Source organism: Cupressus sempervirens, chromosome 9 (assembly GCF_028749045.1).
Source record: "Cupressus sempervirens isolate cs-2001-9-10 chromosome 9, ASM2874904v1, whole genome shotgun sequence".
Taxonomy (NCBI): Eukaryota; Viridiplantae; Streptophyta; class Pinopsida; order Cupressales; family Cupressaceae; genus Cupressus; species Cupressus sempervirens.
The window spans coordinates 296631741-296658558 of NC_143126.1; the positions used below are offsets into that span (position 1 = coordinate 296631741).

Sequence of the window (26818 nt, forward strand, 5' to 3'; positions counted from 1 at the left end):
CAGTATAGGGATCAAGTGTTGCGTGATATTGTGGACATGAACAGTTGTCATGTGTTGCTTGGTAGATTGTGGTCATATGATTGCAAGGTTGTGCATAATTGTGTCAAGAATGTGTTTACTGTTGAGAAAGGTGGCAGGAAGTTTTCCCTAATTCCTTTACAGAATGAAGAGCTTGGTAGGAGGAACCTGAGTATTGGTAGCCAAGTTGAGTTGGCAGATTCTAAGAAGGTTGGAGATCAGTGTGGAAAACAAACCTGTAGCACACCTAAGATGGATGTGAAGAAGCATAAGAAGAACAAGGGAAAGAGTGCACAAGTTGAAGATTTGGAAGATATGTATGTGAAGAACCAGTTTAGGATGTCGAGTTACTGTAGCAATATTGTGTTGACCGAGTGTTCCTTCATGTGCTAAGTGAACCTGTTGGTGCGGAGTGTTCATGTATGTGCCAAGTGCTAGTATTAGTCTTGGTTCAGTTCGTGCCGAATTGTCTGTGAGCCAACTTTTGGCATTTAATTTATGGGTATTTAATTTGTGTTGTGGCCGACTTGTGGCTCAACCTATATTTAATGTAAGAGATTTAATTTAGTTTGTAATGAGCTGAGTTGACTTGTGGCTTAGTTGGGTATGAGTAAGGGGTTTTGTGGAGTCTTTAGGTAGAAGTTGTCATTCCAGCTTTGAGAAGGGGATGAAGTGTAGATGTGAATTTTGAAGAGCTAGGGCTATGGCATAGAAACCAGAGGATTGCTTGGTGGACCTTAGGGTACAAGTGTGGATTCTTCTTGGTGTTCTCATCCAGTTGTGTATCTGGACTAGTTGGGATTGAGTTTGTAAGTGGATCTTGTTGGATCTTGCAAAACTGTTATTGTAATTGCTGTTTGTATTTGGCCCTAACTCGGAAGATCTTACAGCCGAGCATATTGCATGTAATCAGTTACATCTATGAATAAAGAATTGTGATTTGGTATCAGATCTTGCATTATTGTTGTTGTGTTGTTGAGTTTCCACTGTGTGGTTGTGTGCTGGAGGTTTGGACATCTCCTTTGGGGATTCTCCTGCCTTGCACTACATCACACCAAGACAATGAATTAGTTACAAAATTGTATAGCCTAGGCTTGGGATGGATTGGAGGAGGCTTAAGTCTGTGTTGGATGCATGAAAGAAATTGAAGAAGACATGTTGGAGGAATGCATCGAACGCTATAAGAATTATATGGAGGATTGACCCTTGAGGTAAGAGGTTCCATGTTCCCCCTTTCTCATTTTTAAATGAGACGAAGCTTTCCCCAGATCCCATATTTTCTGATCCTAGCAAGTGTATAGTCCAAATTCTTTATTCTTTACTCTTTTATTAATTACCGGCGGTATGAGTTGACGTATCCTCTCGGATCTAACCGACCGTCGCCCGAAAACTAATAAACAGTACTGTCATAACCCTATGTGTTCTATATATATATATATATATATATAAACAAATATTAACAAACATATAATAATACCAAAATCAAATATATAAAGAAAGAATATACCATAATATAATACATATAATTGATAACTAGAAGATGATAATTAAAATGCATATAAAAGTAACAAAATAAATAATAATAACATGTGACTTTAATTATAATTAGTTTGTAGAAAGATAGTATCCCCATGTATATATGATCATTACATTCAATGAGATTGAGATATAACATTTGGTGTTTTTCAGACCAACTAATATGTTGGTAGTAATTGACATAATATAAAGGAATAATTAAGTTTAGTATCACTATCAATTAATACTAAAATGATGATTTAAGAGTCCAACCCTATGCATTCAACAATAGTCAAGAACATACAATGTTTGATAGGTCCCGATAATGTATGGACTTCAAATCATTAAGACGACAACAAATCACTATGATCAACATCCATCTATTATATTGAACCTGATTCATAGTCTCCAAGGAATAATGAAGGCAATCTTGATGTCATTGTGGCAACTAGAATAAGGCATCATTTGACCTTGAAATAAACAACCATAATTTTTAGAGGAACATAGATTTGAGTCTAACAAATCCACCAGGTAGAGAATGAACATGACTCTTCCAAGGGGGAAGAGGCATGACCGTTCAGAGACTAAGAATATAAAATAATCTTGACACCAACCACAAACGGGTATAGGAAGCAAAAATAAATTTAAAAAATCAGACAAGGATATCAAACGATATAAGCAGAAATGATCTCATTCGAAGGTGACAATACCAATATCACCGAAGGGTAATAAGAGCAGTGAATAGAACCAAATGAAGGCATTGAAAATGTGATTCTGGCAGAGACAATTATACTTGGTGACGGTAATCCCATTAACTATATCAGTCATGAACAGAAACTAAGACAAAGAAAAGACAAACCAAAATATAATAAGGAAGGAATAGTGAAAAGAAAAGAGGAGACCGAGTGTTTATAATTGACAGTGACAAACTGAGAATGCAATGGTATATGCAACAGATCAGAAGTAGCATCAAGGATATAGATGATAATAAGAAAGAAATACAAAATACTTAGTGTTGAAGCTAGTAAAAAGAAAGGAAGATAGCGATAAGGAATAGGGAACAAAGGACAGCAAATCAACTACTAAAAAGTAGTCATCAGTGAGAACAAGCTATGTGGCAGAAGTACTATAAGAAACAATAAACAACTATCAATAATTACAAGTCAGGAATAGGCCAGGAAAGTCAAAGATTTGCCACAAATAGTAAACTCAACAAAGAACAACAAAGAGAGAATATAGAGAGATTAATGACAATAACATTAAATATCAACAAACTACAGCAATAAGAATTAAGGAGCAGATATAAGAATTATAAGGGAAGAATAATTATTATTAATAGCAGAAAAGTAGAAAACGGAGCAATGATAGACAGAGATAACAATAAGGACAGAGCAGTGATAGACATAGATATCAAACCTTGAAAAATACACAATGCTAAAGAGATCACTTTGGTAAGAATAGAAGAAAATATTACTGAGAAGAGAATACTATTTGAGATCAAACTAGAGGTATATATTATTAATTATTATTGTTTCAGACATAACATTGTAGATACAATTTATCAATCAAAGATTGATAATCATATATATGTTGACAATACTTCAGTTCTTATAGAGACCCATCAAGATGGGTAGAGGACATTCATGTTTGAATGTCGAGTTTCTCATAAAGAGAACTTAGAGATCAGAGGACATTCTTGATTGAATGTTGGGATTCCAAATTGGGATCTCGAGAGAGAGAGATTTGTAGAGAATCTCTTAGAGACAATATATATTGAAGTGGTCAAACATATGCATATGTCAGAGATAAGAGACTTGGTAGAGGTGGGATCTCTACCAAGTAATGTTTCCAGAGATCCCAAAAAGGCCTAAGGAAGATGCTCTTTTAATGATAATCATTTAATCGAGATATAGTTCTCATCTGAGGGTTAGATGGTTTGAGAAAGATCCCTTCCAATGGATTAGGAGGGGTAGTCTAGGTAAAAATTTTAGATTAATATTTACTAATTCAATGTTTCTGATATGTTTTACATGCAGCTTTCGATATTGTACTAACAAAATTGTTGCAGGGTATAGCATTCGATCTTAACCCGGAAGTGGGGACATTATCAGTGCCCTTTCAGAAGTGTGACATGTACTCTCTGACATAAAGGTGTGTAGAGCTGACTTGGATTAATTGTAAGCACTATTTTCCATTGGTTGAGGTGTCGATCTAGCATTAAAGGCTCAAGGACACAAGGTTTACATTCAGGACAGAGATTAAGTTGATTAAACCAAGGGCAAGTTGATGGAGTGCTTGCAAATGTGACAGATTGGGACTCGCATGCTTAAACGGCCCTATTCTTAAGATTCTATTGTCATGTTTTCGTTATCTTCTCTCTTTCTCACCTCTTTCATCCCCTTTCGGAATTGTACTAGTACATAATGTATACCTATGTGAATATGTGCAGCATTTGTTAATAGCCATAAATAGTTGTCAATGGTTGTCAGTAGTGGTAGATAGTTGTATATAATGTAAGTAAGGTTAGGGTTTCTGGAAAAGGGAGTTGGCATGCTTTGTAATTTTTTCTATAAATATGCAGGTTCAGACCTATTGTGACCTTTTCACACCATCACCACATTGCAAATGGGGAACCCCCCCCCCTCCTTTTTTTGCTTGTGATAGTTAGGTTTGGCAAATTTTGGCATTACATTGTGCAGTTGAAAGCTTTAAAAAAAAGGGGTAACACAGAGACAAAATTTTCAAGTTAGGGTTTTGAAGTGGGGACGTTAAAATGAAAGTCTATCGAAATCATCTTATAATGGGTTGAACGTAAAATCATAAGTGTATTTAAATTTTGGCTAGTCAATTACTCCAAAATTCAATATAAAGGCATATTTCATGAATAAGGGCCTTAAGATCCTTATAAAAAATGATTTTCCACACTTAAAATGACTAAAATTCTAAAGAAAATCAATTTTTCTTTATAAAAATACACAAAATCTGGACTATACATGAATTTCCCTTCATATTTTGGCCAAAATCTGGACTATACATTAATTTCCCTTCATATTTTGGCAATGTTACCCCAGTACTGGGGTACGTCGGGATGGCGAGACGACGGAACAAGTTTTCGGGACGGGGAAAAATGGGCCTCATTTTCAGGACGGCAGGGGGACGGCCAGGGGACGATGGCAAGGGGAGGACAGGGCAGGAAGGAGTGTCGTATAGTATACATATAGAACTTGAAATGCTTGTTATGAAATGATGTTTTAGTAGAATATACCAAATTAAAATACTTGAACATAGCCAAATTGTGACATGAACTAGAACCATTGAACATTCAACATAGTAACATATTACATACCCAATAGTAACATTCAAAAAATAAAAGTCAAATAGAAATCCAAGTCCCCATACTAGCGGCAGCATGGTTGCAGAATGATGGAGGTGGGGGTACTTTGGGTATGTGAGTACCTGGTGCGAGGATGTCTCGGGGACGAGTACTCCGAGGTTTGGGATGGGGGGTGTGAGTCACCATGTAACACTGTATTTTGGCCAAAATCCAAACTACACATGAATTTTCCTTATTATTTTGGCATTTTCAAGAATATTTTTAACTATTTGAAGTCAAAATCTAAGCATACCATGAATTTCCACTGCTTTGAGGGATCTTGGCTTGAAAATTCTAGACAAGGGGTGATTTTCCTCCAAGAGCGAGCTCGAAATATTTGCAAGTAAGAAATTTATCCAGACAGGGATTGCTTTTCCCCCAAGACCAAGAGCAGAACATGGAATTTTTTCTTAGTCTAGAAGTTGTCTAGACTAGGGCCGTTTTTCCCTAGGATGCAAGTATGGATTCCAAAACAAATTCTAAGTGCCAAATTTGTTCTAACTAGGATGATCTTTCCCTCAAGGAGAGTTTGGAAGGGTGGAAATTTTTCTAAGTGTTAGAGATGTCCGGACTAAGGTGGATTTTCCCTCTAAGAGAAAAATGTGGAAATCTTTTCTAAGTGTTGAGAATGTCCATACAAGGGTGGATTTTCCCCTGTCATCGGGGTAGAAACTGTGTAGCCGACAGGTCTATGTTGTCGGTAAAGATTTTGTAGCCGATGGGTAGATTAGTATTGTTATGTAGCCGACGAACCCCTTCAGGAAGGTTCGGCAGGAAGTATTTATATCCCATCTGGAATCATTGTAAATCATCTTATCATCTGTATGTAATCTCTTGGCATATGTGAATAACATAAGGAGTTCTGTTGTTCTTATCTATTGTCAATATGCGTTAATCTATTTACCCTGATGGACCTGGAACAAAGGCTGAGGAATGACAACTAATGCCGAATCAGTTAAACAAAAATAAGAATAAGCTGAAGGACAAAGATGAAATCTGCACAACTCAAGGAAATTTAATTTTGGCACAACAGGCCGAACGTAGACGAAGGTTTTAAAAGATTGTTGACAGACACCGAAGCGTTGAGGAATTGTTGGAAGAGACTTGATAGTGGGTGGAATTGGTGGAAGAAGCAAGGGAGGAATTTTTGAACTTGTATTTGTCGAGGGAAGAGAATCCAAACGGAAGGGAATTAACTCGCACGGCTCGAAGTGCCGAGGGAGCACGAGTGTAGAGTGAACTCTTCATCCGCGATACACTTCCAGAAGGAAAAACTTTAGAAGATCCTTCTTCACCAAAGTTCATAGCTGTTGCAAATAAGACACCTATACAAAACGACGATGGTGTGGGAGCGCAGAGCACCGGCATGGGAGTGCAAAGCCACGGTGTGGGAGTGCAAAGCATCGGTGTGGGAGTGTAGAGTGCCAGTGTGGGAGTGCAGAATAGCGCCAGTGTTGCAGGACTAAGCAGTGCTCGTGCACAAAATCCAGTAGTGATGGCAGGACCAAAGGAAAAGTTGTCGAAGTTTGATTGTGTGGTACAGCTGATCCAATCCGACACTGTAAAACATGCGAAACGATTTGGAGGTCGAATGGCATAACAAATACAAATGAATGGGTCCAACAATTTTCGGCAACCCTACAGGGTGTCGCAATTGATTGGTTTGCTGATACGAATCCCCAAAAGTTAACCAATTGGGACAACATTAAAAAGGAGTTTATCACAGAATTTCAACTGTTGCGCGACAACAATGAGATTGTAGTGGGATATACAACACAAAGTAGGGGAAGAATGAAACTGTTCGAGTCTACGCCAGGAAATTAAAAGACCTAAAAAACAAAATGGAAAATATGCCGGCAAATGGACTGCAAAAAAGATGGTTCATTGAAGGTCTACAACCAAAGTTGCGGAAGAAGATGAAGTTGTGCTGCCATCGTCATACACTGAAGCATACAATCAGGCGATGAACTTGGAAAGTGAGCAGAAAACAAAGAAGAAGAAGAGTAGCTCATCCGAGTCAGACAACAATGCGTCTTCGGAAGAAGAGAGCAGCGATGATGAAAATAGCAGCAAGAAGGTTTGAGCTCTCCAAAAGGACGTGATCCAGATGATGAAGGAATTCAAGAACATGCAGAAAGAAACAAAGGGAAGCGAGCTATGGTGCACGGAATGTAAGATAGAAGGTCACACAAAAGGATCTGTCCAAAAAACTAGTTCTACGAGATCTACCAGATCATGGGACATTCCACAAAAGAATGCCTCTTCAATATGAAAACCAAAGAACCCCAACAAGTGTTCCTGACATAGGAGGCTTCTGCGTCTAGAGGGAGTGGAAACACAAGTACGAAGGGTGCCATGTCTGGGGGGTACAGGAATAATAGATGAGGGCAAAACAACAACAACAATGCGAACAATAATAATGGCAGCCGAAGTAGAATTCAATACGATGCAAACGGCCAACCGATGGTTCAATGCTGAGCATGTCATTTGTGGGGCCACTTTGCCAAAGACTGTATAACGAAAAACACACCAAAATTATTATGCAGATGGTGCGGACCCAGCGATCATGAAGATGCCAAGTGCTCGAAGTCTAGAGTGAATTTGATCACCGTCGGGACGAACAAAGAGGAGGTGCTGGCAATCACACGGAAACAAGCAAAACTATACCCCGACTTGGCGGAAGAAAAGAAGAGGTTGGAGGAAGTATGGAAGGAAATTGAGAAAGTGACACAGGCGAAGAGTGCAGACTTGAGGGACACCACAGGTACCTCAACAAGGAACTACGCAGAACAAAACATTGTACGGAAGATATTACAAACGGAGGTACCAGTCAAAATAAATGACCTACTTCTCACAATGCCTGAGCTCCGATCGGCACTCACAAATATCGCGCCAACTGCTAAGTTACCAGAAGAACCAGGAAGAGGGAAGGAAATTGCCACAGGCGGAGAAGACTCAATGCTACTAGCTCTCACATCCGAATGGCATCCGGCGGTTGTCGAGATGGGGATTCTCGAAAATGTGTTGACAAACACAATTGTTGACGAAGGGTCCGGCGTGAATGTCTTACCCGAGGATACCTGGAAGAGGTTGGGTCAGCCGACGTTGTGGCCACCTACATTCCAATTGCTAATAGCGGACCAACACGGCATTAAACCCCTCGGCATCCTGATGGCACAACCGATGACAATTGGAACACAGTCATTCCTACTTGACTTCGTCGTCATCCCGTTGAAGAGGAGAGGGTGCGACGCTATTCTGGGCGGTGGATGGCTCGTGCAAGCGAAGCTCAAGCGTGACTGGAAGAAGAATACACTATCAATGGAAAGCAGGGGACGACGATTCATTATTGATTTACACACACAAATGGTAGGTGAGGAGGCAGCGTCGTCGGATTCCGAAGGCGAAGGTGGGGAGGATGATGAGGGGAAGAAGAGAATGGAACCTGATAAAGAGGGAGTATTGAGACTGGAAGGAGGGTTGGATGAGGATGACCTAGACTCCTTGAACGGACTTTTCCACTGGCAAATGGAGGATTGCGAGCTCTTTCCGAGCTGTAATATGTTAAGGGTTGACAAAGGTAAGAAAGAAGCGGGTAATGAATGTCCAAAGGAATACAAAGAAGCGAAAGAAGAAAAGGAGGTTACCACTGAAGCTGAAGGGAAGAACATACAGTACGAACCCAGAGAAAGGAAAGATTCCATCATATGACCGCGCAAAAAGAAAATGTTACGTCGAACCAGGGATATAGTAGAAAGGTGCCGGCAGCAAGGAAAACACATCGTATGGTCTGCATAGGAAACAAAGAGGAAGGGCTTAATAAAAACTTCAGCAATACAGAGTGAAGGTTCTAAAATCAAGAATACAGCTATTGACAGCAAGGAACGGTAGCCAACAGAATTCATGGTACGTGACATGGAAAGCCTAAGGGAATAGTTGCATAATCTGAATAAGCTCAAAGAAAAGCAGCTATTGGCACAATGGGCCACAGAGGTGACACAAAACAGACGCAAGGCGTGGTATGATAAGCATCTAAAACTCAATAGGTTTCAACCGGGGCAGTTGGTGTTGAAGTATGACAAATGAAATGAAATCAAACCAAGAAAGTTTAAGATCAAATGGGTAGGACCATACCAGATCCAGGAGGTAGGTGACAATGGAGCAATAAAATTGTGGACTTTGGACAGACAAGAAATGCCTCAGGCAATTAACGGGTCGAAGCTAAAGAGGTACCATGCCAGGAAGACTCCCTCGTCGTCATAGAATAAAGAAGTCCGCACGACTCGTCATCGCCGCATGGCAAAGTCTGGAGGGAAAATTGAGTTTGTTGTATTTTTTTTTTAAAAAGAATGAAAAAAAAAAGGAATGAAAATGAAAAAGGCATGCCTGTGGGCACCTGTCCCGCAGATAGCTCCGGGGACAATTTGCGCCGCGGGAAGTTCCGCAAGCTTCCTTTTTTCCCCACGAGTTATTTTTTCCCGCATCTAACTCATTCTCCTCACAGGCAGCTTCCACCAACGAACTAACTCCTCTCCACAGTGTACTAACTTCTTCCTCAGTGGTGACAGCATCTTCCACGGGCAACCCATGGACATTCTCCCGCGGGTTATTTTATCCTTCCGAGGATTGGTTTTTGGCGGATTCTTTTGTCCCGCAGCTCCAACCTTCTTTTTCGTGGACATAGTATTGAGTAGATTCTTTTATTCTCCGCGGACTTGCTTTTTTCTTGACTTGCAGCATTCACCTATTCCTCTCCACGGCTAACCTTCTCCCTCCGGCGGATGCTGTTTTGCGAGTTGGCTTTATTCTCCCGCGAGGTGTTTCTAAGCCCGTGGTTTCATTCCTTATCTTGCGGCCCTTCTCTTTTTCGCGAATGAGCCTCGAAGTCCCGCAGTTGGCATTTTAAACCTCCATGGTGGTATCCCTACGGAGTTGTTTTTAACCACACCCTATTGATTCCTTCCCGCGGAAGCACGCAAGCATCAGACAAAGGCGGCATTGGGCGGTACTCTTGGGCTTAAGGCTTGTTCTTGGACGCGTGCAGCAGCATCTAAGCATAGAAAGATGGGTGAATGAGAAAATAGCAGGTATTAAACATACTGTTGCCGCAAAGATTTAGATCATGATTATCGGTATATGGCAGAAGACTTTGGTTTCCATAGTCAAATCGCCTTAAGAGAGTCTTTGAAATGTAGAATGAGGTTGTGAAAAAGGCTAGTTGAGGGATTGAAGCCAGATCTTTGAGAAAGTTGACATTGGAAGCACCCGGCAACTTGCAGCTCACGTTCTCCACTTTTGCGGCCTCTCTCTTCTCTCTGCAGGGTGTGCTTTGTGTAATGGTAGCTTCTCTTGTTTTAAATCTCCGAGGAAAGAAGACCAAGCTTCGTGGGAAAGTTCCAGTCAGCTAAGCAAACATTGTCAGAACAAAGGAGATAGAAGAAAAGAGGAGGAACCCTACATTATAGAAAAACTAAACAGATGAAAGAGGCACAGCAGCACACAAGCAGAGGAAGGAGCGCAAAAAAAAAAGACGACAACTCAAAGATGTTCAAAATGAATAATGTATGATGTTGAGGGGAAGGGAAAGACATAAACAGGGAAGAAACATAAGCGGTTGCTAGAAAGAATGTGGGATTGAAAGAAAATCACGAAAATGGTGTGTTCCATGGAGTTTTGTGTGGGTTTGAGAGTGCTAATTTGGTCTTGGCGGCCGGGGCATTGCCCCTCGACCCCACCCTATATTAGGACCCACAGGGGCGCTACCCCTCGACCCCACTGGGGGTGATGCCCCCTAGACCCCCAGTCGATGCGGTTATCAGTCGTAGGAAGTGTAACTAGTTGATGAGAGTTGGAGCTGCTACAAGCATGGAGTGTCTATGTACCAGAGGCACTTGGAGTAGGTGTTGGACATGAAGCTATCTTGGTGGATGCATAGAGAGCTCAAGAGGAGCTAATCATCTAGTTGAAGGCAGTACAGCGACACTTGGCTCAAGGTACCCAGGAGTTGGAAGCAGAGAAAGCAGCACGGGTGGCTATCAAGGTCAGCTTGATTAAGGAGACAGTATTGTGTTAGTAGAGGCTATAGATGCAACGTGGTTTGGTGCAAGCATGGGACGAATGTGAAACTAGTGTGACAGAAACAGATCTATCTTGTTGTAGTTAGTCAGTGAATGTATTTTGTTTGTTAATTTGTCTCGGATATTTTGTAATTGTCGTCCGGAGACGACTTTTTCTTTGGGGGGGGATGATGTCATCGGTAAATATTGTGTGGCCGACGGGTTGATGTCATCGGTAAATACTGTGTAGCCGACGGGTTCATGTCGTCGGTAAAGATTTTGTAGCCGACGGGTAGATTAGTATTGTTATGTAGCCGATAGACCCCTTCGGGAAGGTTCAGCAGGAAGTATTTATACCCCATCTGGGATCATTGTAAATCATCTTATCATCTATATGTAATCTCTTGGCATATGCGAATAAAACAAGCAATTTTGTTGTTCTTATCTATTGTCTGTATGCGTTAATCTATTTATCCCTATGGTAACATCTCCCGTGTGATAGCAAAGCAAGATCAATTTTTTCTTAAGTACAAGATGAATCCTATCCAAACCTTGATTGATTTTCCCACTTTGCATGGATTAAATTAGAGTGTGGATGTGACCTTTGGATCCATGGATGATGTGTTAGAGAGGGAAATGTGGACTTCAGCATTTTTGGGGGGGAATCCATAGTTGGGTCGTTTTTCCCATTTAGGGCCCATTTTACCATTAAATAAAGTAAATAAAGGGAAATTAATTAAGTAAAGTAAGAAGCCCCTAGAAGGGTATCAAACTTTTATTCCACATTGCTTGTGGGAGGCAAATCAACAAGCTGCTACTTTCTTAAGAAACTATGGGCTGAGTTTGAATTTGGTTTGGAACCCAATTATTTTGATATTAGATCATTTTAGGGGGTTGGTGGAGGGATGCCTTAGGATAGGCCTAGGGCAAAGTTGAGTGATAATATGAGGAATCGCATATGTCCTCAGCCTCTTGTACCTCATCCTACACCAATTGTCCTAGCGCCTCACCATCATCAAGCAGTGTCATCTTCTCTCACTTCATTGAGCGCCCCTTTGGGCAATTTAGTAGAGCAATGGACACAAGCAACATATATTCGTCCACTTGGACACATTTGTACTAGTTGTGGAGGTATATGCAGAGGCCCCTAGAGCAATGTCGATGCGGCATATGATGGTCATTATGCTGAGGGCACTAATTTTGATGATGATGCATACACTGCTCATGGTGATGGTAGTGATGATATTGATGTGTCATCATTTGTTGACTTTCTGAATGGAGAGGGGCACAGTCAGGAGCATTAGGTAAAAATTTAATTAAAATATATTAAGTACATAATTATTTACTTTCTACATATATGTGTAATTATATTTACCATATTAGCTGAACCTCTTTAAAAGGCCATGAACTGAGACAAGAAAACATTAAGGCAAAGGCTAAGTGGCTGAAAATCTGGAGCAGGCGACCAAGGTGAAGCACGATCCGACATTGGTGATATGAGTCTAGGTGAAGAAGGAAAGTGGCTACCATTGGAAGAGGCCTGACATTGCTAAATTCTGAGACTTGTGGAGCATTATTTCTGAGACATTAAAGGCCATTGGAAGGCAAAGGACAGAGATTTTACAGTTCAGATCAGCAGACTTTTGAGTTTGGTTAAAAAAATTTGAAAAACCCATGAATATTTTTTCAGGTGTCCAGATTGCCAAGCATGCGTTCGAGACCAATTCCCCATCCTTGGGCATCTATTTGTAAACCATTTGAGGGTAAAATCAGGGGTAAACAGGCCCAGATCTGAAATTTCATGAACAGGAGCGATTTTGTCAAAAAATTCACCAAAAACCACATTTTTTTCCAACAAGTCCAAACTTGTTTGCTAAGTCTTCCCCTGCCCGTTGTTCATCATTTCAAACCATTTTCGGACAGTGAAATTCTGTGGTAAGGCTGTCATGAATAAAAATCTAGGGGCTGGGTCTGAAAACCTAAGTTTTTCTTTCAATATCTGGGTTTGCTTGTGTTTGCATCCTGATCCAAAGGTTGTTGCAAAACCTTGCCATTATTCTCGGCACCATTTTGCAGTCATGAGAGGTCTGAAATAGAACTATGTTGCAAGCTTAAAGTCTGAATATTCTCAAACAGGGGGGATTTTCAGAAAATCCTATAAAATCACTAAGTCCCCAAAGCATTCCAAACTTGTTTACAAATTAATCCCCCCACCAAAATGACCATTTCCAACCATTTGCGGTCACTTGGAGTTTAAGTTAGGGCTGATACATTCAAATGTCTGAAGACCAGGTCTGAAAATTGATATTTCCTCACTTAGGTATGAGTTCGTTTTGTGATGGCCATTTGATTTGAACTTGTTGCAGACTTTGTGGTGGCATCCTGAGGCTCATTCTGAGCCACCTTGAAGTCTGAAAACCTTGAGTTGCAGACCAAAGTCTGTAGATTTAAACAACACAAGCAATTCCCTTTTAAATTCGCAATAAATTCTCAGTCCTTCTGACTCATCAATTTGACATTGCTGGGTATTCGTAATGGTTAGTAGGCATCAAAATGCTAAGTTTAGTGCTTGAATTCATTCACAATGAAGCAGTTGCAGGTATGTCCTCAGACATTTCATGGTTGACAAGTCTTGAGTGAACTAGCATAAGTCCCCTTGATGATCCAGCAAATCACATCATTTGCACTGAGCGAGTATCCACAGTAAAAGAACCTTGAAGTTGCCTTGTGATCTTACTTTGCAAGCTTAGCACAAGAAGTAACTTTATATCAAGAGAGAATTGAATTTTTGGTGTTCAACTTCAAAACATTGAGTATTTGATTCTGAATGTCGTAGTGGAATAAAAATCACATCATTCCACATCAACAGGACCATTCTTAGGGCCTGCAAAATTGATGATTTTCGAGGCTGTAATAGTACTGATAGTGATAGTTAATGAGGCCAACTTGTCTTAGATCTTAGGGTATCAAAACGCTGTTCGATTGGCACTTTGTCTTTCTTTTGGTTTTCCAATCGAAAAAGTATATGCCATGCAGAGATGTTGTGGAGCTAACCAGTAAAGGCTAGGTTTTCATCGATAATGGAATCAAGAACTCATGTTTAACGAATGAATTATGATTTTTCATTCTGGTTATCGATAAAGTTATTTCAGTTCGATTGTAGTCTTACACTTTACTCAAGGGTTTGTTATCGTATGGTGAATATAAATGGCTTTTTGAATGAATTTGTTGCTTCAATGTATTTATGGTTGCTGACTGTGTACGTGTGAAGTAAGTTCCTCGTTCGGTCTTGAGTATTGTTGATGTTTTTACATTCGAAAGTGATTATAGGTAGATCTGTTTATGTTCCTTGTTCTATCTTTTTCTATTTCTTTATACTATTATGCTCTAACCAGTTGTTCGTTCGAATATCATAGTGTTTATGTCTAGACCTTCCCCATAACCAGCAGGCCCCTCGAACAACCAGTCACTTGCCTAACTGTAATGTCCCCTCTTTTGGATATCTTAGAATTAGGACAATTTCTTTATTTCTTCTTACTTCCTCGTTCAAATTCTTGTATATGAACTTCTTACTTGTCAAATGCTTTACCTTAGATCATGTAATGGATGATAAATATTTTATAAGTTTCTTTTACTAAATAAAATTATAAGTATATGCAATTTTGTCCTTATTCTTGTATATATATCTCGTTTTAAATATTATCCTCTTCAATCGTTTATATTTGTGATCATATGTATATGTGTATAGGCTGCAATCTCCATTACAAACTGTGCTGTCCATGTATGACTGTGATCTCCTGAGAACTCTTTATCTTGCTATCTCCATTTCTCGTTTATATTTGCTTTGCTGAAACAGCTATTTTTCCCCAACCAAATGTTAAATACCTAGTCCTCTGTAACTTAGGAAGGAATGCAGTATATCCCAGATGATGGTTTGATCTGAGTGGCGGGTTGATTATCTGTTGCTGCTTAATTTCTTCCCTTATCTTATTTGACTTCTTGTTATATCAAGATGTTCGATTCTATGGTTATCTGTATCCAATATTGAGTGTTTCCTGCTGGCTGCGTATATCCTCTTCTGACTCTAATAATTCTCCTTATTTTAGTCAACGGATCCCTCCCCTAAATGTATGTGCTTGATTCTTGTTTTTATATCCCTTAACTTGAATGGTAGCGACCCTTGAGCTTGAGTAGTTACCATCATTTCTATGGATCCTTCTTAAGAAAGGATTAGTCACCATAAACAATAGATAACTAATATTCTCGGTATCGTATGATGATTCCAATACTATTATTGTCCTCAGGAACGATCTGATCTTCAGCGTGGATGGTTCTAATAATGATTGGATTGTGACAGGTTCTGTCTATGGTATTGCAATCAGCGGAAGACTTGCTCACTAGCCAAACACATTCCGCCCAACTGAAATAGGCAATGATTGATAAAAAAATATATGATACATGGACTATAGTTTTGAAGAGAAGAATATAGTTGTAGCCATAAATTCCCAACTCTCCATTAAGTTTTGCCCATACGACTAGATTAACACCACCTCTCATCTGTAATAGTCACTGGCCCGTTCGTTGGTCTCCATTAAATATTACAAGTCTGATTTTGAACCATATTATTTATGATGAATATCGATTGTATAATGTTATACTTGGCCACACGGTGAGTTTGTGGATTACTGATAATATTTACTGAACATTTCTGCATATCACATTTTCCATATATAGTTTGTAGACTATAGTTAGCGATGCTCAACCCTAATATTACTCCCTCTGCTCAAATTCAAATTCCTAATTTGGTGATTAAAATATTCTCCAAATACAAAAGCGCTTTAAAAGTCATACATGAAATAAACGGCAGCTGCATATTATAATAATAATATATATAGTCAAAAATCATATATGAAATAATTTAATAAACTTAAGTCATTTTATTTCTGCTCAAGCTTGACATAAGTCTGTCATAATTCTATCACTTTATAAGTATATGAGAACAAGTATTACTATAATGTATGATATAATTTATACTATAATTATTATTATTATAATTTAAATTATATTCATATTTTCTACTACGATAATACTAATTCAGATGATTACAATATGCTATTTTAATTTAGTATAATATAATTATTATAATATACATATTATTGTTTAATTTTGTAATCCATTACTATTATTAAGTTTCATTTTAGAAAAGGGACATTACAATCCGCCCTTCTAGTCTCTCCTCAAGTGATCTTGAAATGACAATTCCAACATAAGGTTAGACCTGTTAGAAATATAAACTTAATCAAATCTGAAGTTCATAAATTTCAATTAAAATTACTATAAGTAATGGATAGATGAAACTTATCTTGATGTAATGTAGTGCTTCTACTCTCCTTGCTATGTATGCCTTGTCCCCCGATGAGTCCTGAGGAGCAATCTTTAGCTCCTCTAGATATCTCTTTTTGACACCTCTATCTCTATAATCCTTTCGACGAGAATTTATCTCGTCTTAGGCCTCTAAAGCTATAATCTCTACCCAATAGTGGGGTGCCTTAGCAGTTCTCCCATAATCGCAGCGTATTAGGCTGCCTTACTAGCGGTTCTCCCTTGACTGCTACTATGACAGGGTGCCCTCAACGGTTCTCCCTCATCTACTTCTGCAATAGGGTTCCCTTAGCAGTTCTCCCTCACTTACAGCATAGTAAGGTGCCCTTACCACAATTCTCAATTAATTGTCACTATAATGGGGTGTCCTTCACGATTTTCCCTTTATTGCAGCCTGGGTCTCTTCTGCAATAAGGTGCCCTAGTGGTTCTCCCTTAATCACAGAGAAATAGGGTGCCCTTCTAGCGGTTCTCCCTAACATGCTTTTATAATAGCATGCCCTAGCAATTCTCCCTCAATTCTAGCCTTGGGAAGGTGCTAACAATAGGGTGCGCTAGCAGTTCTCCCTAAATGGCAGTGCAGCAAAATATCCTTATATCGGTTGTTCTTATTGCTATTGCTATAGGGTGCCCCAACAATTCTTCCTTAATTGCCAATCTTTCCATTTATTTAAATTAAATATTAAATTTTTATTAATAATCATAAAAACATTTACATACATATACTATTTTATATCTATTTTGTTGCTTGAAAGTAAACCTCCTGATTTGGGTATGATTATAGTTAAACTTCCTCAAAGCTCCAATTATTTCCTATTCCCTCATTCTCTACTTGGATATTGTTGAGACTCCCTTGATCACACTTTGCTCTCTTGTGGGGCAATTCTTCTTCGTTTATTTTAGGTGTTGCCCCTATTTCATGAAGTTGACTCTTCTTGTCATACTTATGTCCCAGTTCCCATCGGCTTCTGCATTTGAAACATAGGCCTTTCTTCAATGTATCCTCTTTTTGTCTTTGCGCTTTGTTTCTTTGACATTGGTGTCCTCTACTCCATTTTTCTTTGCAGAAATAACACTCTTTTTCTCTATGATCTTTTCTCGAATCTCCATGCTTGTTTGGAGATTCTTAGGTCTTTCCTTTGAAGGCCTTGATTCTACCATTCTTGCTTTTCTAATAGCCTCTTCCAAGTTTTGAGGTTCAAGCAGTTTTACAGAGTGTCTGGTTGAGTCTTTCAATCCTTCTACAAACATGTGAGTGAGTCTCTTTTGCAAAAGGTCTGGAATCGTAACTAATAACCCTTAGAATTTGCAAGCGAATTCTTCCACTGATTCGGTTTGTTTAAGTTGAGTTAGTTCTTGGAAGTCCCATTCGATGTCCGTATCTTCTGTTCATAAGTTTTTGAGAGAATTCTTCATACGATTTTATATCATTATGCCCTAATGAGATACGTCCATGGGTCCACCAATCATGTGATGCTCCCTCTAGATGAATTATTGCAAATTGAGGGGCATCTTCTTTCGTCATGGGATTAAGAATAAAAATTGTGCTTAATTTTTCTAACCATTGGTGAGGTGTAATCTTTTTCGATCCATCAAAATATGGAAAAAAAAAAATTGTTGATTTTATGTTTGAGTTCTTCGTTTACAGGCCTTCTAGATGTCTCTCTTCATTTATCTTCACATAATTTTCTAAATGATACCACTTCTCTAATATGAGGTTCTAGAGCTGCATACGCTCTTCCAATGTCTTCAATCCTAGTCATTGGTTGCTCTATTCCTTCTTCTCTTGGTAACTCTGCTCTAGGTAAGAATGATGGTTGAGGCATCGATACCAACTGCAGAAAATACATTATTATATTCTGAGTGATTAGAGCTAGTGTCTCTTGCCTGATTGGGTTCACCTTTCAAATTGTTAAATGAATTTCCCATATCTTGCAATTCTTGGAGAAGTGCTTGATTTGATTTCTCCATTTGATTCAATATAGTTTGGTTGGTATGGTTGGTTTTCTCCATGTAGGATCTCGTCTCATTTGCTAAGCCATTCATTGTAGTTTTCTTTGTTCTCCTCTCGTAAGTTTGCATAAGCCTTCACTCATAGGATGACAGGACTATGCTTTGATAACACTGTAATGTCCCCTCTTTTGGATATCTTAGAATTAGGACAATTTCTTTATTTCTTCTTACTTATGCATTCAAATTCTTGTATATAAACTTCTTACTTGTCAAATGCTTTCCCTTAGATCAAGTAATGGATGATAAATATTTTATAAGTTTCTTTTACTAAATAAAATTATAAGTACATACAATCTTATCCTTATTCTTGTATATATATAGATATAGATATAGATATATCTCGTTTTAAATATCATCCTCTTCAATTGTTTATATTGTGATCATATGTATATGTATATAGGCTGCAATCTCCATTACAAACTGTGTTGTCCTTGTATGACTGTGATCTCCTGAGAACTCTTTATCTTGCTATCTCTGTTTCTCGTTTATAATTGCTTTGCTGAAACAGCTTTTTTTCCCCAACTCAAGTGTTAAATACCTAGTCCTGCGTATCTTAGGAAGGAATGCAGTATATCCCAGATGATGGTTTGATCTGAGCGGTGGGTTAATTATCTGCTGCTGCTTAATTTCTTCTCTTATCTTATTTGTCTTCTAGTTATATCAAGATGTTCAATTCTATGGTTATCTGTATCCAATATTGAGTGTTTCCTGCTGGCTGCATATATTCTGTTCTGACTGTAATAATTCTCGTTATTTTATTCGATGGATCCCTCCCCTTAATGTATGTGCTTGATACTTGTTTTTATATCCCTTAAACTTGAACGGTAGTGACTCTTGAGCTTGAGTAGTTACCATCATTTCTATTGATCCTTCTTAAGATAGGATTAATCACTATAAACGATAGATAACTAATATTTTTGGTATGGTATGATGATTCCAATACTATTATTGTCCTGAGGAACGATCTGATTTTCAGCATGGATAGTTCTAATAATGATTGGACTGTGACAGATTCCCTCCATGATTTGTCTATGGTATTGCAATCAGCGGGAGTCTTGTTCACTAGCTAAAACACATTCCGCCCAACAGAAATAGGCAATGATTGATAAAAAATATATGATACATGGACTATAGTTTGGAAGAGAAGAATATAGTTGTACCCATAAATTCCCAACTATACATTAAGTTTTGCCCCATCCGATTAGATTACTACCACCGCTCATTTGTGATAGTCACTTGCCCGTTCGTTGATCTCCATAAAATATTACAAGTCTGATTTTGAACCATGTTATCTGTGATGAATGCCAATTTTGAACCATATTATTCTATGAATGTCGATTTGTTGATTTCATTTTATTTTGGTTTTTTTGAGATATATATGCAAATAGGTAAGAAATGCCATGCTTTGCATACAAGGAATTTCTGAAACGAAATTGCAATTTCCAAAACTATTAAAGTTTCTTGATGGATTAAAGTTTACAATGCAAGAGAACTACTTTACTAAAATTCTGGGAAATAAAATGCAGCAATGAAAGAACCTAGAACAAGATGCAGAGTCCTTGAATTGATTAAACCGTTCCTTGAAATTGGTGTGCAAATCCTTTCATACAGTTGGACATCCAAATCTGAGTTGGATAATGGCCACAAACCCTAGGCGTTTGGCCTTGGAAATTTGTGCCAAGGCTGGAAGACTCACGTGAGGGCTAGATACATGTACAGCCCGCCTTAAAAAATGATTTCAATCTTCTATAGCCACTGCAAATACCTGCTACAGGTCAACCATAATGGAGCTTTGCATTCACGTTTTAATTTAGCTCACAAACTTTCTGAAACTTCCTGATTCTTCACCAATTTAGCACAATCTGGACCTTTTTATGAAGCCCACAGTCAAGCAATGATTCAGCTGATCTTTAACAGCCTCAAGATTGTATAAACACAGAAGAGATTCAGCCTCCAATGCTGAAGATGGCTGAAACCCTAGGTCTCAATGCACAATTCCCAAGAACTAAAAAGCAAAGTCAAATAATCATCTCATAATGAGGTCAATTTGCTTCCTTGGAGGCTTTTATAACTCCTTAATTTGGTACGATTCACCAAGCTTCATTAATAGTGACTTTAATAATTGCATTTGTGGTTGACTTTATGCTATATCATTAATGTGGTGCCCCTTCTCAATAAAATAATTTAATGCTCATTAAAAATGTCCCTTCTCCCCATTTACTTTAATGACTTTATAATTAACACTTATAATTGCTTTTGCATTGATAGTTTATCTCATAATAAAGGCATACCTTTTCACTGAATATAATGGTCCCTCAATAGCACTTAATAAAGTTAAATTGTAATTTTATTATAACCATTAATAAATAATATCAGTAATGCCTTTATAATTTCTCATTGATTACCCATTATCTCTCTGTCCCATCTGAACCTGTAGATCAACCAATTTTTACATTGCACAACCATCTTACTAAAATTAGTAAGGGTCCCTCTCTATCAACCACTAACTTACTGTAATAAGTAAATCCCTGAATATCAATCAATGGTACCAACGCTTGTCACTGCAACTGAGACCGGTCCAAGTATCCTGCCAAATATAGAAATGTTGGATAAATGCCTTATGATAAATAGTAAGTGTACCAAACTGAACCAAACGAAGAGCAAATCCTGTACACGTTTATACTCCAAAAGCGAAAGAGCCTCCTTTCCTGGCAACTAGGACCCTCTAACCATCAACCTTAGCCTATGAGGACCAATAATAGGCTAATCCAAATAGAAACCATGGAGAGCTAAAAAGAGGACATTACAACTTGATCGACAATCTGTAGCAGCCCTTTCTAGAGTCAATGTCAAACCTACAACGTTCAACTCCAAAATAATTTCCAAGATTTTTCAAATTAGTATTTCATAGGAATGCAATTTCATGTACAGTCTCTAATGCGCAAATGATTATCTTTGAAAGCAACTCTAACACTATGCCTATAATGTGTACAACAATAATTTATATCAGACTTAAATGGTAGTAGTGTGCTTCAATTTGGAAGGTGGGTTATTGTTCTTGTTGCTATTGATAATTAATTCCAAATTATGTTCTTGGGTGTATTTCAATTTTGTATGTATTATTTTAATCTTACATACATATTGACAATGAATTCCGGATTATGAATCCATATTGGCTATTGATTTTGACTATTTAACTGTTCTATGTTAAGGTTCTATGATATTTAAATGGCATGCTTTATCCATACTTCCATATGAACGTAATGTATATATGCAAATTTCTCTATATTTATAAAGCTGTCCCCTTTGCCCCCAAATTTGGTAAAAAAAATGTCATCCTAGAAATTTGGGGGCAACACTGTAGATTATCAATGCCTTCAGAAACTCAAACCCTTTTTTCTGCTGATTTTTGGTTATTTAAGATAATAAACAAAATGGAGTGAATAACAACAAAAGAGAAAACAAGATGGAAAAAGAAGAGAAGTGCAAAAGGATGATGAATGTCACAAAATTATACGAGATTTGCACTTCGCATTTGTTGACAAAATGCAAGAATGGTGGATGGGAAAAACAATAAGGACAACACACGAAAGTCTCTTTGCGATCAAGATGATACAAAAATGCAATCACAATGAATGTTCATATATTTCTTCAAATACTTGAATGTTTCTTGAAAATCTAGAAACTTGAATAAAGCCTCGAAAGAAAAAAAAATGGCCATGTTTTATGAAGAACCAATAAATCTAACTTAACATGGGTATGGGGAACCCAAAACTACATCAATGCTCTTCAAATATCCATTTAAGAAATCAAAAAGCGATGTCACACTGAGTATGTATTGCATTGTACCTCAAGACTCAAAATGGGCATCAAACCCAAGGTGGCAGGACCCAATGCTACAATCTAAGAGGTCCCAAGAAGGGAAAAATAAAACGGCAACAATAGAAAAGTCATGTTACAATTACAACCCAGTAACTTTTGTGATACCACCAAAGCTCAAGCTAGACCAATCAAAAAATCACAGGCAAAATTCTCACCTCCCTGCCCCCCCTACACAACTTGATAGCCAGATATAAAGGCTTTGTTGATCGGATTTATCAAATATTTGGATATTCTCTAAAATGCACCAGCAATGCACAATGAGGTACCAGATCCTAGAATAAATTAGGGAAGCACATAAGGTGTCAATGAATCTGCCAGCTAACCAAAGCACAAAACAAAATCAGCCTCAAAATAAGTTTTTCCTTTTGATTTTCAGAAAGTGCAACGCAAGGCACAAATACTAGCTACTTGTGAGTCACTATATCAAAATTATTAAATTGAAAGAAAGAAGTTGTTACAAGGCAAGAGGGTGTAAAGCCATTTGACTTCTTCATATGTAAACTGATTGATGAGATTTGCCTGTGCATGTTCTTACCTAAAGAGGTGGAGAGCTTTAAGGTATGGCATATATGCCTATAGTTACATAATGACATGGAACTATATAAAAGTAGTTTACCTTTATGGATGGAATGCTAATGATCATGTAGCATTGACCATTAGAAGACAAATGTGTTAAAGGTTTTGCTGACCATAGCGGTTTCCCTGTACATGCATGAGTTATCCTTGCACAAACAATGTTAGACCTTTCAGATTTGAAGAATTGATAATAAGAATTTTGATTAGTGTTTTGACTATTGGCATTTCCTCCCCTCTCATACTTAAACCAAACCCAACCCCCGACAAATGATTTGCCCTCCCAATAAGCCTTGGTACAATCAAAGCTAAAGTTTTCATGCCATTTATGGCTTGAGCGATATCTTGGCTTAGAACAAAGGGTTGTAATCCCTCAGAGTCTAAGGATTAGGGGATGTGCTCCATCTGTTGAGATACATAGCATCTTCTGAAGAAAGGAAAAAATAATCTGCCTATTATTTGTCTCTAATTTTTTAATAAGATCAAGTTGCTTGAAACAAAAGTGTTCCCTGTTTCTCTCCCACACTCTCAATTGAAATGGCATTATATTTGAAGAAAACTCTCAGATATCTATTCAAATAAACTTGAAATGTGCAATTGAGGTTTTATGAGAGTATTTAACGGTTAACCTCTATGAATCCTGCAAGACAGCTCCACATCCGAGGTACAAAGCGTGCCTGGCGACTCAACAATGCACAATCATTAGCTTTATCAATGACTAGCATGATCACTACCTGCACGAAAATTCAAGTTATAAACAAATAATAACCAAGGACAAAAGTTCGACTGGTACTGTTTGCTGTGCAAGCATACCATAGTTGAGTAGAAACATAAACATGAAATGCAAATGTTTGAGAAAATAAGAGAACTCTACTGGCTACAATTTTTTTGGTAAATGTAACCAATTAGGTACATTTTCTGTATACAAATGGGTAAATATAGTCAGAAATTTTGACGAATGTCTTGAATAGGCTATGTCTAAAAGTTCAGAAAAAAAAATAATCAGTTAAGTATTGTGTTATATATAGAAACGTATATTTATTTTCAGGCAGTTATATCAGATGTTTTGAATAAGTTGTTAAAAGAGAGAAATATCAAAGATTAAGTTTAATTTGATGCAACTAATAACTTGGTCCTGCAGACCTGAGTTCTTAAACAAAAGACTAAACAGAGATCTTTAGGTGGCTGCCCATTTGTTATTATTCACGCAATTGTCCAAATCAACATGTTGAGAAATGTGTCTCAACCTTGCAAGCTTTTTCCGGAAAATTCCAATTATTTGTTGGTGGTAGTTTTCCACTTGTTTATGCCTTGGAAAAGAGTGTATACAATGCCAAAAAGTGCCCAGTCCATAGCAGAATATAGGAGGGTCATTTTTAGAACATAGATAACTTATTTTATGTCTTTTATGGGGGTTTAAACTAGGGGACAAAATTATGGACAAGATTACTATTTTAACTTTGTTGTTTTTCTCATTTTGGAATTATAAATGTCAAGAATGGGCAACATGTGGCATGGTAGTTTTGCCATGGCTTTGTAGAACCACAAGCAGTTTCCAAGTTGTAAAATTACTATATAAGGAGTGCTTGGGGAGGAGTTTGAATCATTGAGTTCTGTTTTGCAAGACTAGGTGCTAGAAGGTGTCTCTCCGATTTTGAAGTTGTGGTGATGCTCCTGTTCCTGTAAGAATTTGCATTGCAAGTGTATTGTAATTTTCCTGATTTGATGATACATTATGCGGGTTTTGGAGGATGGGGTTTTTCTCCTAGAAGGGTTTCCCCATGGTAATCACTATGTTATGTGTTCATTGTTATTTTGAATGTTCATTAATGCATTTCTTGAGATCTTTTGTGATACTTAAGTTAAAATTTGCATAGTTGTCCTCTCAGATTAGTGTAGGAAGCGTTTCCACATACCTTTGCTTCCTTACAAGTGGTATCAGAGCTTGGCTAGTTTTGGTTCTATTTGTTGGGTGGAGGGTTTTTTGAGCTAACCAAAGTTTGAGTGGGAGCTTGTTTAGAGTATTTCACTTCTGTATTGCAGGATTGAAAAGATGGCAAGCATGTTGGGGAGGATTGATGTAGAGAAGTTTACTGGCACAAACTTTGAGATGTGGAAGCTGAAGATGGAAGATATGTTGATTGATCGGGATCTATGGGATGCAATCGATGAGAATAAGCAAAGACCCGCAGATCTGACTTTAGCTACACAATACAATGTGATTGATAGATAAGCTAAAGGTCTCATCAAATTGTGTCTTGCTGACTCAATTCTAATAAATGTCCATGAAGAATCTACTACAAAGGAGCTTTGCAAGAAACTAAGTAAGATCTATCAAGTGAAATCACTTGTGAACAAGATTTTCTTGAGGAAGAAATTATATTCCTTGAGAATGGAAGGTGGACGAATTTATGACCATATGGAAAGCTTTAATATGTTGGTGACTCAATTGACCTCAGTTGAGGTGCCAATGGATGAAGAAGAAAGGTGCCAAATATTGCTTTGTCCGTTGCCAAACTCATGGGACAGCCTTGTGATGGCTATAGGGAGCACTGCAGACGTCTTGAAAATGGAGGATGTTGTTGGTTCTCTACTTTCCGAGAAGATGAGAAGGAAGATCTCTCTGAATGCCAAAGAGGCTTTGAGTGTTCGAGGAAGACCAAAAAAAAGAAGCAAGAACGAAAAGCAACATAGCCGTTCTAAGTCCAAGAATAAGGGGAGATCAAAATCCCCTAGTAAGTCCACGGTAATCTGTTGGACTGCGGAAAATCTGGTCACTTTTGAAAGGACTGCAAAGAGGAAAAGAAGAAGAAGAAGCAAAAAATTTATTCTAAGTCCGATTTCAAATTTAACCTTGCATCCCAAATTGTTTAATTGTGACACACTCAACAAATTGTAGTTTAGTCTTTCAACATAGTAAGCATTGTCACATGAAATCTTATCTATGAGTTTGATAGAACCTTTTCCTTTTATCAAACATGGTGCATCATTACCAAATCTTACACTATTTCCATCGTAACAATTTAAGGTAATGAACTTACTTTTGTCTCCAATCACATGATGTGAGCATCCACTATCAATGATCCATGAGTCTGAGAAGGAAGATGGAGATGCTTTTATCGCAACCTTGGCCACTCGTGCAAGTGATAATGCATGGTTAATAGACTTAGGTGCATCTTTCACATGACTCCTGATAGAAACTGGTTTAGTAAGTATGAAATTTTGATGGTGGTAAGGTGTATTTGGGTTATAACTTAGTCCTTGATATTGTTGGCCATGGAAGTATTCGTGTGAAATTTTCTGATGGTAGAATTAGAAGATTTGTTGGTGTCTTGCATATCCCAGGGCTAGCAAGAAATTTGTTATCTATTAGAAAACTAATAGATGCAAGTGTACATGTACAATTTTCTAAAACAAGTGTGAAAATGGTAAGAGGTGCTATGGTGATAGCAAGAGAAAGCAAATTGGGTACATTGTACCAGCTTGATGCATGCACAGTTGAATGCAATAACACTTCTGATAAGATTGTGGCAAGAACTACTTTGTTGGAAAAGGAGAGGGTTTCTCCTTCAAGAGATGGTTGTGGTTTTTGGGTACCCAAGGGTGCTCTATCTACCGAATCAAAGTTGCCTAGGGAGAAGACCATGTGATGGCACCAAAGACTCAGCCACATAGGTGAAAAGGGTCTATGGACTTTGAAAAATAAAAACTTTGCTGATGGGTTGAATTATTGCAATCTTGAGTTTGATTTTTGTGAGCATTGTATCTATGGTAAACAAAACCACATTCAATTTTACTCAAGTTCTCATTAGTCTTCATGCATTTTGGATCTAATCCATTCAGATGTATTTAGTTGAGTTGATGTTCCTTCTACTAGTAGATCAGTTTATTATGTTTCTTTCATTGATGATTTCAGTAGATGAACATGGGTTTATTTTCTTAGGAGTAAAGTTTAAGTTTTCAATTGCTTCAAAGAATTTAAAAGCAATGGTTGAGTTGCAGACTAG

At 37.9% G+C, this 26818-nt stretch overlaps 1 protein-coding gene across 1 annotated transcript in view; it reads right to left on the reverse strand.

Annotated features, from left to right (window-relative positions):
- Positions 1-26818, reverse strand: part of NUDX19 (nudix hydrolase homolog 19) — a 134044-nt gene that overhangs the window by 103142 nt on the left and 4084 nt on the right. Inside the window, exon 3 of the mRNA XM_089799885.1 lies at positions 23441-23545. Within this exon, the coding sequence (XP_089656011.1) occupies positions 23441-23545 (105 nt within the window). The remainder of the gene's footprint in view (positions 1-23440; positions 23546-26818) is intronic.